The sequence below is a fragment of the Clinocottus analis genome, unplaced genomic scaffold, assembly GCF_023055335.1.
Source record: "Clinocottus analis isolate CAN_PGR_092001 unplaced genomic scaffold, fCliAna1.0.p SCAF_20, whole genome shotgun sequence".
Taxonomy (NCBI): Eukaryota; Metazoa; Chordata; class Actinopteri; order Perciformes; family Cottidae; genus Clinocottus; species Clinocottus analis.
In genome coordinates, this window is record NW_027175932.1 from 6,792,437 (window position 1) to 6,805,017 (window position 12,581).

General features: G+C 42.7%; 1 protein-coding gene across 1 annotated transcript; it reads left to right on the plus strand.

Moving 5' to 3' along the window:
• The first annotated feature begins 272 nt into the window (after nucleotides 1–272).
• dcp1b (decapping mRNA 1B) lies at nucleotides 273–12,153 on the plus strand. Its single transcript, XM_068587067.1, has 12 exons — nucleotides 273–650; nucleotides 1,076–1,116; nucleotides 1,368–1,495; nucleotides 7,503–7,569; nucleotides 7,954–8,158; nucleotides 8,410–8,502; nucleotides 8,740–9,057; nucleotides 9,178–9,652; nucleotides 9,823–9,873; nucleotides 10,275–10,504; nucleotides 10,613–10,825; nucleotides 10,930–12,153. Exons 1-12 carry the CDS (start codon nucleotides 492–494, stop codon nucleotides 11,005–11,007), a joined length of 2,058 nt encoding a protein of 685 aa, XP_068443168.1. The 5' UTR covers nucleotides 273–491; the 3' UTR covers nucleotides 11,008–12,153.
• Nucleotides 12,154–12,581: the final 428 nt, after the last annotated feature.

Here is a 12,581-nt window from a genome sequence, read left to right on the forward strand (position 1 = left end):
GAATTAACCTACCTGATATAAATCTTCACAATGTATGTAAAGTTATTTTTTAATGTAATTACAGCTACATGATACCTAAATTTAAATGTACCTAGTGGTACCATTACATTTTCATCTTGACATTGTGATTAATTGTTTGAGCAAAGTAAAACGGAAAATCCCTGCGAATGACAACAGCAATACTCCATCGACTTTTCCATACTCGACTGATAAGGCTGAAATCTCCAACCCTGTTCCACAACTACTCATGTCTGGTTGTTTACAATCTCTCTGGCTAAACATGGCCGTTGACAAACTCACTCATGGCAATCAACACTCGTGAACTCTTTAAAATGTAAAATGTACACATGTTAAGTTACCAAACGAACTACTACGCCGTGACTAATTTAACTTACTTCTTTACCTGGGTGTTGGTTTGTCTTTTTATCTCGTCTTGCTGTGACTCGTTAGCGCTGAAGCTAGGTAGCGAGCTAACTTCTCCATAGGGAACAATGACAGCGACTTCTGCAGGTAGCAGCAGCTGTCTCACCGCGAAAGGACTGGACATAAGTCTGGCTGCTCTGCAGCGGCAGGACCCGTACATCAACGACATTGTGGACGTGGCCAGTCAAGTTGCCCTGTATACTTATAACAACAGGGCAAATGAGTGGGTAAGCCTCAACTTCACTTACTATGCTAACATAGCTTAGCTTCTTCCCCGATAGGCGCGCTTTGTCACTGACACAGATTTGCCCCAATTTAAGTTACACCATGAAGTTAACCACAACTTTTGTTGTTGAGATTCTAAATAGCTATTCTCTCTCAACAATTGAAACGTTTAGTCATATTTTATTTGATTGCCTGAAACATTATGCCACATATTGTATGAATAGATGACTGTTGCCCCCGAGCAGCGCGCACGTATTTTAAAGAAGCTGTTCTCACTGTCGTGTTCCTCGAAGACTATTATTTAAAGTTCAGCTGCTTGTTCTTGTACATACTTTTTTGTGAGGGTATTGGGTTTTGCGCCGAGGTTTGGTTATGCCAGTTATATCCCTTTGCTCATTATTCTGCTATTGTATGTGATTTTTTTTAGGAGAAGACAGAGGTGGAAGGCACCCTTTTTATCTACACAAGGTAATGGAGTGTTTGTGTCTTAAGCTTTCCCATGACAAAATAACTTTACTTAAAGTACAACTCTTAATGTATGTTTGTTTGGAATTATTCATATTTTATATTTTACCATAACGGTTTCTGTGTAATAAATTATAGGCAATACGGTAGGACATTTGCTGAAGTGCCTCTGGTTTCAAGTTGGGATTGCCTCACTTTTGCATAATTTGGGTTCTTCACCCTTATTTCTGTGCTGTGTCCTCTTTGCATTTTAGACTGGCATCTCCCAGGCACGGTTTCACCATTATGAACAGACTCAGCATGGAGAACTTGACAGAGCCAATCACAAAAGACTTGGACTTCCAGCTCCAGCACCCCTTCCTGCTTTACCGCAATGCACGATGTAAGGAGAATAACACAAAGATACACACTTCTGATGTATGCTGCATATTCATTACTGGTACATTCAGTTTTGTCAGCTCAACACCTGTTGAACACATTCTATACACATGCACATTAACTGTAGTTGTATCCCAATTGCCATTTGTTTTAGTGTGGTATTCATTGCAGTACATCATAAGAATCAGAGCCAGAGTGATGTGTCTATTATGTATACTAGAATACTCAAGAAATTAGGATGGAGAAATCAGGAAATGTTTAAAAAAAAATAAAACAACTTTTGGTTATAGAGAGGTCAGTAAAATTAGAGTTCGACAGACAGCCACAAATTGTACAGACATAGATCACTAAATGTCAGGACTAGCCACATAGAGTAAATAGTTTGAATAGATGTTCCTGCAGCTAGACACATTGTGACAAACTCTTGAAAAATGGAGATGAAGACTTGCAGGAAATTAAAGAAAACAAGAGATATACAGTCCGACCAGAAAAGACAGGGATCAACTGAACAAAATTCAAATTAGAAAATTACACAAAAAACACTAGAATTGTGCTTCTCATTGTTATTTTGTGGGTCTGCTTTGTCTTTAAAACTTTTTATAACGTGATTCTTTAGACTGCTTGTATAAAAATTGCACACTAGATTGTGTATATTTAATCTCAAAACATACATGAGACCATATCTCTGTGACTTTTAAGACGTGACAGCAATGGGATCACATCACACTAAAAAACGACAGGTGCATATATAGGCACAGGGAGGAAGTTAGATAAAAGATTAACAATTTGAACTGCTAGTTCCATATAAGGAGCAGAGGCATTGTTGTGTCTCCAATTCTGTCAGCCTGCCTCCCTCTGAGACCTACATCTGGCTCTCACTCAGTCACTTACACACACACACACACACACACACACACACACACACACACACACACACACACACACACACACACACACACACACACACGGGGGTATTTTGCAGAGTGTGCCTTTGGCACAAGAGCCTGACAGCACTGCAAAGCCAGCCAGCAGAGATTAGATACACCACAACAGTCACTGATAATACAAACACACACTCACTCAGGAATCACTGAAACACACAGACCTCCCTCCCTCTCTGTCATGGTCTTACACTCTCCATCAGGCAAGTGGAATGCTGTGTCCGGATACCAGTGGATTCCTCACGTCTGCTTTGATACCCTCACTTTAATATTGCATTAGTCTTACTGACGCGTTTACAACACTGCCAATATTAAACATCCTGAAGGCTAAGTGTAATAATGTGTATGACATAAACAATTCTCTGTGATCACTTGATACCTTTTACAGCAGGTTAAAATGCAGTGAGAACACATTAAAGATGATCTGTGATAATATTTGTGGTCAGAGCATCTGTAAACAGGAATAGTAAGTGAACAGCTAACTCACATATTTTTGGGAAGGAAAGGAGTATAAAACCAGTAATCATAGCTCAGTTGATGGATATTTCCTCTGATGAAGAGGAATAATAGGCATGAGTTAAGTGAGTTAAAGAGTGGGTGAATACATAGCAAACCTAATGGTAATGGGGCTCCAGACGATTACACTGATATGAGATAATAAAGCAAGCACATAAGGCAAGATACACAAGGTTTGTAATCAAGCTGATTTCTATCACCATAGTTGCTGTGATTCACGAGCATTGTTGGACCCTTAATAATGTTTTAGCATGCAGATACGTGACTAGACTTAGCCAGATTAAGCTAAACAAACATGCAACCAAACAGCACTGCAGATGCTCTAATAGACATTAAAATGTCATGAGATCATCAGCCTCAGGCTGTTGGTAATGTTGCAAGTCCCACCGTGTCATGACCTCTGTGAGCAAGGGTCGTGGAATCTTATCATTAGATAAACATGTGGCTCAGTGCTGCCGTTACTTCCTGGAATGGAAGTTGGCACAAAGTGGCACCCCTTGTTAAAAATAAACTGGAGAATGAAGATATACCACAGAACAGGCCACGATCAAGGGAAGAGAACTTTAGTCAAGATTCCTCTGGCAAATATCCTCCTACAGGCAGACAGACTGAAAGCTTTTTACATTCCTATAGGCACCTTCTATCCCACACAGTGTTTCAGTGGGCCCATTATCTGCAGTGCATAAGGAGTTAGTTGATCCCCTGACCTTGGTCGTGTTACCGTCTTGATTGTTGGCTGTGCCTCGTGAATCTGTCGGCCCACTAGCTACTTAGACTGGTAACATACAACTCATTTGAATGTCTTTTCAATTGAAACATATTTGGGTTTTGAAATCCTGAACATGCTTCTAAGACTTCAGGTTACATTATTCTCAGTTTGACTCATAGGTTTTGTGCAGGACACTGATGGCTTCCTGTGCCAAGGACCCCCTCGTGCAGATTTGGATAATACTGCATACAAGTTCATACAAAAGTCATGGCGAAGAGCAGTTTAATTTTGCTCTACTCCTGTTGGAAGTAATCACAATGAACCAGAACCTAAAGGTGTAGAAGTGTGTTAATTAATTGATGAGCTGAAACTCCTTGTTGAATAATAATATAGGAACACGCAGTTATATTGATAATCAAGTCATTGTTAAAGTAACCTGTAAGCTTAAATGCCAAACATTAGCTTGTTCCAGCTTCTTGCCTTTGAAGATTGCTTGCCACGTGATAGTAAACAAAATATATTTTCTGTTGTGGACAGTTTCAAAACAGATTTGAAGATGCACCCATGGCCTTTATAAAATAGTTACACAATTTTCTGATTTCATACACAGAGTGAATACTTGTTAATCAACAAAATAACTGAAAATGTACTGTGGACTACGACATTAGCAGTGGCACGCCACTAAACATTTCGATGACGTTCTGTACATCAGGTGTATGGACAGTCTTACCTCCAGGCTGGACGTAGGTATATCCCAGGTCTCTCTCTGACACCAGCAAGCCTTTGAATCTGACCTCAGGTTCTTCCTCCAGTCTCTCATGTTTCGGTTTCCTCTGGAACAGGCCTCTCAGCATGGCTCCTCTGGTCTCTCAGGACTCTCAAAGTCTGGTAGTAATTGCCTCTTTGAGTCTCTCTCGAACTTGAAGTTGCTCAGATTGTACCTTAAATTGCAGCTCCAGTAATATCGTATTTGTGTCAATGAAAGTGATGCCAAAGGTGATGTGACACTTCCTTCCGAAGCAAAGGATGTACTGATGTGCAGAGTGACAGTCTGCAATGAGTGGCACGGTGTAAATGTCTCTTTATGCGTCACAGCAGTTGAAGAACGATTTTTTAATTTACCTACAATTAAGCTTCAACAGGAAGGTGTAACAAGTGTGGTAATGTCTACTTAAATAAGTTTCAATAGCTGCACATCTTAATATTTACTCCTCCAATGTCATACATTCCATGCTTCAGACAGAGGAAGTAATGGTTCTTCTCAGACAACAATAATTCCCAGCAGAGATGTGCATTACTGTAAGAGCACCTACCTCTGACAAACCTCCAGCAAACTAAATATTGTCTAAAAGAATATCAACACTCTTCCTCATGACTGATGCACAGAGCTCTCTCCGCAAAGCTGATCACATACTGCAGTGAAAGTACACCTAATCCATCTTCTAACTATGCAAAGTCTAAACAAAACAAAAGTATGTTGCGAGTAGCCCCAGTGGTGCAACATACGTTACAGCCAAACACTGCTACTGTACTGTCAAAGCACATTTAAGCCTCTTGAAAAATGCAATGTTGCTGTGCAAGTTGGAAATCAGATTAAACTAAAAATGTCTTCTTTTAAAAGCAAATCCCAAAAGAGTAGTCGTTGAGATAGACAATGACTTAATGCTCCCCAGACTTAAACAAAACAAAACAAAAATCTAAAAACAAAGTCCCACTGGACTACAGCAGACATCACACGTGCGCCAGGGATCACTGTCCGTCTGGTTTGTCGTAGACGCAGAGGGTTTGGAAAAGGACCACACAGATGGATCACTTACAAACTTCAGTCGAGTGGTGGTCGCCGACGTTCCCAAGACTCCTTGTTCAAAAAGTAAAGCGATGGCGTCATCTTCAGAATGGACATTTCTCAGTCGGTGACGTTTGTCATCCTTCCCTTGAAGATATCTGCCCATGTGACCACTCGGTGGCGTTCGCTGTCCAGTTCACGTTGTCAGGGTCTCTGCTTCACTTGTCCTTCCTGCCTTACTCTCCCTCTCTCACAGTCGCCAGTGTTGTTGACTGGAGCCCCTTTTCTCTGTTTCTACCGCTCTAACTTTCACCCTGAAAGTGTAACGGTGTTGCCACGGCACTTCTTTGTTGGTGCTACTGGTTGTAGTCCTCCTCCCTGCTCTGTCGCTCTCCCCCCCTCTCCTCCTCTCTCTATCTTTCTCTCTTGCTCAGAGGGATCTTCTGTGTTTTTGAAGTTTAGACTTTTTGCAAGTCAGTGTAGCTGTGTGATACTCTTCTCTATTTAACAGTGTTTATCTTTAGCTTCCTGTCCTCGTCATTATCTTCTGTCGTTCTCTTTCTGTGAGGTTAAGGCAAGGCAGCCAACTGGTCAAAGAGACGGTATCCAACTCTGTTTCCTCACATCAATTCACTTATTTGACACAACTCACTCTCTGTTTCCTAACAGCTAAATAGCTCTCAGAACTAGACATTTCTCACTTGATGATGACAAACCACCCTCTAAGACACCTCACTTCTTCCTATTTCACATCCGTCTTATTCATTTTCTTTTTTTTTCGTCTCAATTTTCCAGCTCTCTGACTTTCAGTCTGTGTCCATGTGATTTCAAACCGTCTCATCCCCAGTGAGCACTAAGCGGCTCTGGCTCCACCCGACTCTCCCACTGCAGTTACTTATTTTGTACTGGGCAGATTTTCCCAGGCTCTACTGAAGTGTGTGTGTGTGTGTGTGTGTGTGTGTGTGTGTGTGTGTGTGCCTGCCTCTCTCCATACTGACTGACCTCAGTGGCTTGTCCAACTTTATTTGTAGCCAAGTGTGTGTTTGTGTATATTTGTGTGCATGTCTGTCTGTATGGGAATGTGTTAGTGTCTTTTTAAAGACTGTGGGGGTAACTTTGACTACTTTGTTCTCTGTCCCTTGTTGGGATTATTTTGTCTTGAGATTCACTTCAGAAAGTAAGCGTGTTAAGGTATGAGATGATGTCCTGCTGTCTCGTTTAGGGTTCGGTATGAAACGTCAATACTTTGTTGGAACAGACCGCAGAGTGTTTGCCACCCTGAGCAACAATCACTGCTCAGCGCTAAAAGCCGACATTGAACACTTGCTCAGATTTGTCCTCTTTTTACCTAATTTACTTATCAGACAGATGATTTAAATCCTAAACTCTGGGATCTGGACATTGTTTTAGACCTTTACTGTTTTTATTTTTTGGGACTACATTTTATTTCTGGGTAAAATGTTGAATCTCTTCACACCGACAGGAATTTCATACATTTACAACTGCCAACCTGAACTACAGAACTTGAATGTCTTTCAACATGCTTTTGGAGCCAATGAAAATAGTCACTGTGTAATGCAACCTAGTCTTACGGCAAATGGGTTTTAGTGTTGCCTTTCTCCTCCCTTGCTGACCATGTTTAGGTAGTTCAGGAGACTCCAGGGGCCCATGTTTTTCTGTGTAATGGGACTGTTGGCTTCTGTTGCCCTTTGGGGAATGACTCATTTTAAACCCTGGTTTAGACCCAGCGGGGCTAATAATAAACGATCCTGCACTGATGTCACGGCAGCAGATTTGTACAACAGTGTCTGTGCGTTTGTTTGATTTAAAGGGTTTTGCAGCTCAAACTCATTTTGTGCTCTGCTGACCTTACTGGCGGGTGGATCTCATAATTCAGCTTCATAAGTCTGTTTCATTATTTCAACGCCGTACTTTATCTTTAGCATTGACTGGGACATTGCCCCAGACCAGGACCTTTTCAGACATGTTTGTTTATGTTCAAAAGCTTACTTCTTTCTCTCTTTGCTTCTCTTTGTCCCTCTCTTCCTCACTCCCCCAGTGGTTATCCATGGCATTTGGTTCTATGATAAGGAGGACTGTCAACGCATTGCTCAGAGGATGAAGATGTAAGTGTTTATACAACCACAAAGTACATGTATACAGCAGTTAGATAAAACAAATTGAAAATGGGATTGGGTCCACCAAGCAGGGACGAGTGAGTTATAATCCGTCAGCCACGGTGGCTGAGAGTTTGTTTCATATCTCAGTCTGCACACGACAGTGACTGTGTGGGTTTATTGATCTGCGTCTGGGCTGTAGGGACAACAAATGACAAGCGTAGTATGTTTGAATAAGCTGGGCCCTTAGGGTGAGCGATTTGTTTCTTTTACTTTGGCTTCAGACATATATGAGGTGTAAATGTAAAACCTTCCTCATCTTGAAGAAAGTACTCCACTTTACTGATTGTCTTGTATCTGTGTGCGTTCTCACATGGACTTATGTGTGTCTAGTCTGACCCAGCAGGAGCAGACCCTGGCTCAGTCGCAGGGTGGATGGTTGTCCCCAGGAGGAAGAGGAGGAGTTGTTGGAGGAGGAGGAGGAGGAGGAGGAGGAGTCCTTGGAGGAATAGTTGGAGTAGAGGGAGGTGGAGGAAGTGAAGAGAAGGCAGTGGACATCATCCAGATGTTGACCAAAGCACGCACAGAATATGACAAGGTAGGATAAAACCAAATAATCTGCTCCCTGAACAAAAAGAAGAAAATATATTTTGGCATGGATGTCTTTTGATCAAGAATGATTTGACACACATATTTGTTATATTTGTTTGCATTTCCTTATACTGCCCAGGAGGCAGCACAGATCACTGAAGCATTTCCTCTCCAGTCTCTCTGTTCTTGTATCTGTCTAATTCTCCTTGCATCCTATTATCCCCTTCCCCACTTTTCCATATGCCTCTCTACACAAAGTCTGCCTCAGAGCCAAAGGAGATTGGTGGCAGCACTGTTCTTCGTGGAAACCCCAACCTCATCAAACCAATACCTGTTAAACCGAACACACAGGTAAAACATCTTCCTATCTCATTGTAGGGTTGCTAGAGAGGCTTTTGAATCCACAGAAAACCAGAGAAAGGTACCTGCTTAGTTAAATGGCACAAGTAGTAAAACATAAGTCAAATGGTTCTCAATAGTGGGGGGTGTTAGTTACCTTTTTGTAGTCTTCTTCAGAAATAACCACACCACAGTTAGTTGCAGTAGTTCCCTCATTGCTTACAGCTCTCCCTCCTTTGTCTCATCCAGGACAGTGAAAGTGCAAAACCCAAGCCTCTCTCTCTGGCCACTCTTTTTGGCTCTCAACCTCAACACTCATCCAAACCTGACCCAGTCTCTCCTACGGCTGCCCCTGCGACATCAACGGGACGAGTCACGCGCCCACCTGTTGCCCGTTCACTGAAATACGACGACACGGTGACCTCTAGCAGAAGTGTGACCTCCAAGGGAGGCAACGTCGCCATGGTTGCGTGTTCAGATGGGGGACTCAGGGCTCTGATTGGAGGACAGACAGTCAGGGAACGTGGTGGAAACGCTGTTGCTGGCTTGCTGCCGACTCCCACTGCCGCTCACCAGCAACAGAACCAGCAGCAGCAGCAGCAGCAGCAGCAGCAGAACCAGCAGCAGCAGCAGCAGCAGCAGCAGCAGAACCAGCGGCAGCAGCAGAACCAGCAGCAGCAGCAGCAGCAGCAGAACCAGCAGCAGCAGCAGAACCAGCATTGCCCAGCCATCCAGAAACTCATGCAAGGACAGAGAGGAGTCGGGGTGGTCGGGGGTGTACTCCAGACCGTGTCCGAGTCCCCTGAGAACAGGCTGTGTGACAACGGGGTCCCGTTGGAGCACCACCACCACCTTCACCATCTGTATCATCATCTGCATCAGCAGCACCACCTTCATCATCATCATCAGCAACAACAACAACAGCAACAGCTTCAGGCTGACCCAATCAAGAGACTTTTCCAAATCCAGCCACCTCCTCCCTCCGCCAACCTGCCTCCGCTGCAGCAGAACCCCCATCTCTCCTCTCAGCCCGTACTGGTGGATGCTGTGTCATGTTCCCACCTTCAAGCGCAACAAAGCCAGCAGCTGTTTTTCAACCTCGCTAAACTTCAAACGGAGGCACAGCACAACAGCCAGTCAGGTTTAACCATACAAGGAACAGGTGGGACATCTTTTATCCTGACAGTGTGCTGTGAATAAGCTGTATAACCATGTGCTGAATACATGTACCACATACATGTTTCACATTGTATAAAGTAAATATACTAATATTAAGTAAATACATATTTAAGTAGAAACTGATTTTCATTGATATTTTCTCTGCTCTATCAGGTTTGCTGCAATCTCAGGGGACCACTGACCAAGTTCTTCAACCTTTACAAGGTATCACATCAGTGTCCTTAAAGCAATTAACACTCACGCTTTGTGGTCTCTGTTTTGTATATAAACTAACTTGAGTCAACCTGCACAGATTCCCCGGTGTCCCGGACTACTTTTGCACAAATGTTAGTCAGTGTGCACATGAATCCAGTTAAATCTAAGAATCTGTACAGCCACATTCATTTTGTTCAACAAAATTTAGCAAAACTTTGCAGGTTAGGCCTTCATCTATTATTCTTGAAAATGGGGCTGTCACACAAAAATAATCGCGATCAGACAAATATTGCGACAGGCCTCATACAGATATTTTACTATGTGTCTTTCTTTTGTAATTTCCCTTTTTAAATTCTACAATGCCAAGATGCATGCTCTATTCTAATCTTCTAATCATGCTCCTCCATCAGGTCTGCCTTCCCAGATGTCTGGTGTGGTGTCGCCTCATGAGCTCCTGCAAAAGCTCCAGCTGGTCCAGCAGGAGCAAAGCCTGACTTCCCATGATTCCCCTCGGCTCTGTCCCGGACTGGCCCCTCGATTCTTGGGGCCCACTCAAAGTCAAGATGCAGGCTCAGTTGTCGGGCCGGTCTCCAACCAGACCACAGCCACCGCTGGTCAGAAGGCCGCGATGCAGTTTCAGGTAAGCGCTATGGAGGAGTGGTCGTGTTTGTCTTTTACGTGTTCACCTTGTTCTTTCTTATTTTAGATTACTGTCAAGGAGTATTAATAAGTATCCCCGTCCATCCAGGTCATCTGCCCCCAGCGGATACCAGCCACTGTGGCCCCCAACATGCTCCTCTCTCCCAGTGTGTTCACTCAGGCCAAGTCCAGTGGCGGGTTGTCAGCGGTTGCCCCGGAAAGCTGCCCCGCCCCCTCAACCATGTCCAGACCCCCGCTGCAGGAGGAGATCAGAGTCCTGTCCAGAAGCCAGCTTCAAGCCACACTGCTGCACATGATCCATGTAACAACAACATTACTGACACTTCATGTCACTTTGAAAAGCAGAGTGTGTGTGTGAGAATGCACACAGACATACAGTGTGACGACCTTGCTTGTGTGTTTCAGAGCGACGGCTCGTTCCTGGACACCATCTACGAAGCCTACATCAGCCGCTTTACTAATGACTCCAGCAGCAAGTACTGATGACTCTTCACACCTTCTGTTTCTACATATACTCCCTCTCCAGAGCAGTGGGGCTCCGTCTTCTGCATCGAACGTGGATGTAGCACTTCCTCGTCCGGATCCAATAACAACACACACTGCATATCATCTGCACTGTATAGCCACTCAACCTCACGCTCTTCCCTTAGAACCAAGTCTCTCTAGTCACAACAAAAAAACTTTCTTATCAAAAATTATTAGTGTGGTTCCATTCAAACAACAAAAACAAACTTTTCATCCTGTGACACCTCTGAAAACACAACAATTTTTGGCACAATTATGGCATAACTATACAGTTTTGACGTCACCTGCAGTGAAGGGGAAAAGTAGCCTATAATGCAAACTCGCTGTTTTCCAACTTGTTTGAAATTAGTAATTTCCTGCACTATTTTCTTCACCAAATGTAGCAGAATTTTATTTGAATTTGTTTTGTGTAGTGTGTAGTCTTTACGCCGTCACGGTCGTCTAACACCAGCCAGCCTCCTGCACTCTGATAAACAAGTCTTCCCAGGCTAAAAACGAGTGTTGAAGGATATGCTCACACCGACTTCACTTCTGAAATTAAATGTAAAACATGTTAAACATGTTTTGTTTTCTGTACATTTGGAAAAGTAAGTATTTTTATTGTCAACATAATTTGTTGGATTTTAATTTACAATTGTTTAAATTAAGTTCCTACTAGTTTGCTTTCTAAAAGAAAACATTAAGCTGTATTATATTACTATCCAAGTTCTTATAAATGACACCTTGTTATTTTGAGTATTTTATTTTCCTCCTTCTCCAGCACACTGGGATGAATATCTGTATTGGTATTTCAGTTACAGTTAATGAAGACTTAAACAGGACATGGCATCCATCAAACTCAAAGTAACAAGGAAAGTTTAGGAGCTTGTCAACTCGCCCTACCTCACAGAGAGCGAGTTCACAGGGTTACCTGTGTTTTTAATTAGTGGCAGAGTTTTAAAGATTAGACGGGACAGTTGGGATTTTTTAAATCATCACCACAGAAAAACCACTGACAATCTTTTAACACTGAAATATCACTCCAGTTGTTATGATTTTGCATTCATTCCTCAGTCCTTGAATATTTTATCTGCCAAATAACGTCTAGCAGAAATCCCCCCCCCCCCCCCCATCCCGCCTCCCCCCTCCCCTCGGGACTATACATCTTTTATTCAAAACACTTTGCCTATTGGCGGTAAGTCCAGTTGAATAAACAATAGGTAAAATGGATTTAAAGCCATAAAAAGCAGCAGAGAAGGTATTTAGATATATACGATAATCATTGTTTTGGGTTCAGACCTGTTCAAAGCAAGTATGAAAGAAAATATGATAGAAAATGCACTGGTACTGGTATGATTCATGCACTGCATACTGTCACTCAGCTCCTCATAGAGAAGGTAGTCATTTTTTAAATTTGATTTGGGTGAAGGTTTTCAGTTTATGTTCCTGTTCTAAATTCGTACATAGCCAGATTACACAGTAGCTTCCAGAGAGTACACACAAGAAGAAAAAAAGAAAACATTTGACAAAAGAAACACAATATTTTTTTCCTA

Excerpts from the sequence above, each read along its gene's own strand:
- dcp1b (XM_068587067.1), top strand. The coding sequence starts at position 492 with ATGACAGCGACTTCTGCAGGTAGCAGCAGCTGTCTCACCGCGAAAGGA. Across the intron at positions 1,117-1,367 it reads ACCCTTTTTATCTACACAAG|ACTGGCATCTCCCAGGCACG; the intron begins GTAATGGAGTGT and ends TTTGCATTTTAG. Across the intron at positions 10,505-10,612 it reads AGGCCGCGATGCAGTTTCAG|GTCATCTGCCCCCAGCGGAT; the intron begins GTAAGCGCTATG and ends CCGTCCATCCAG.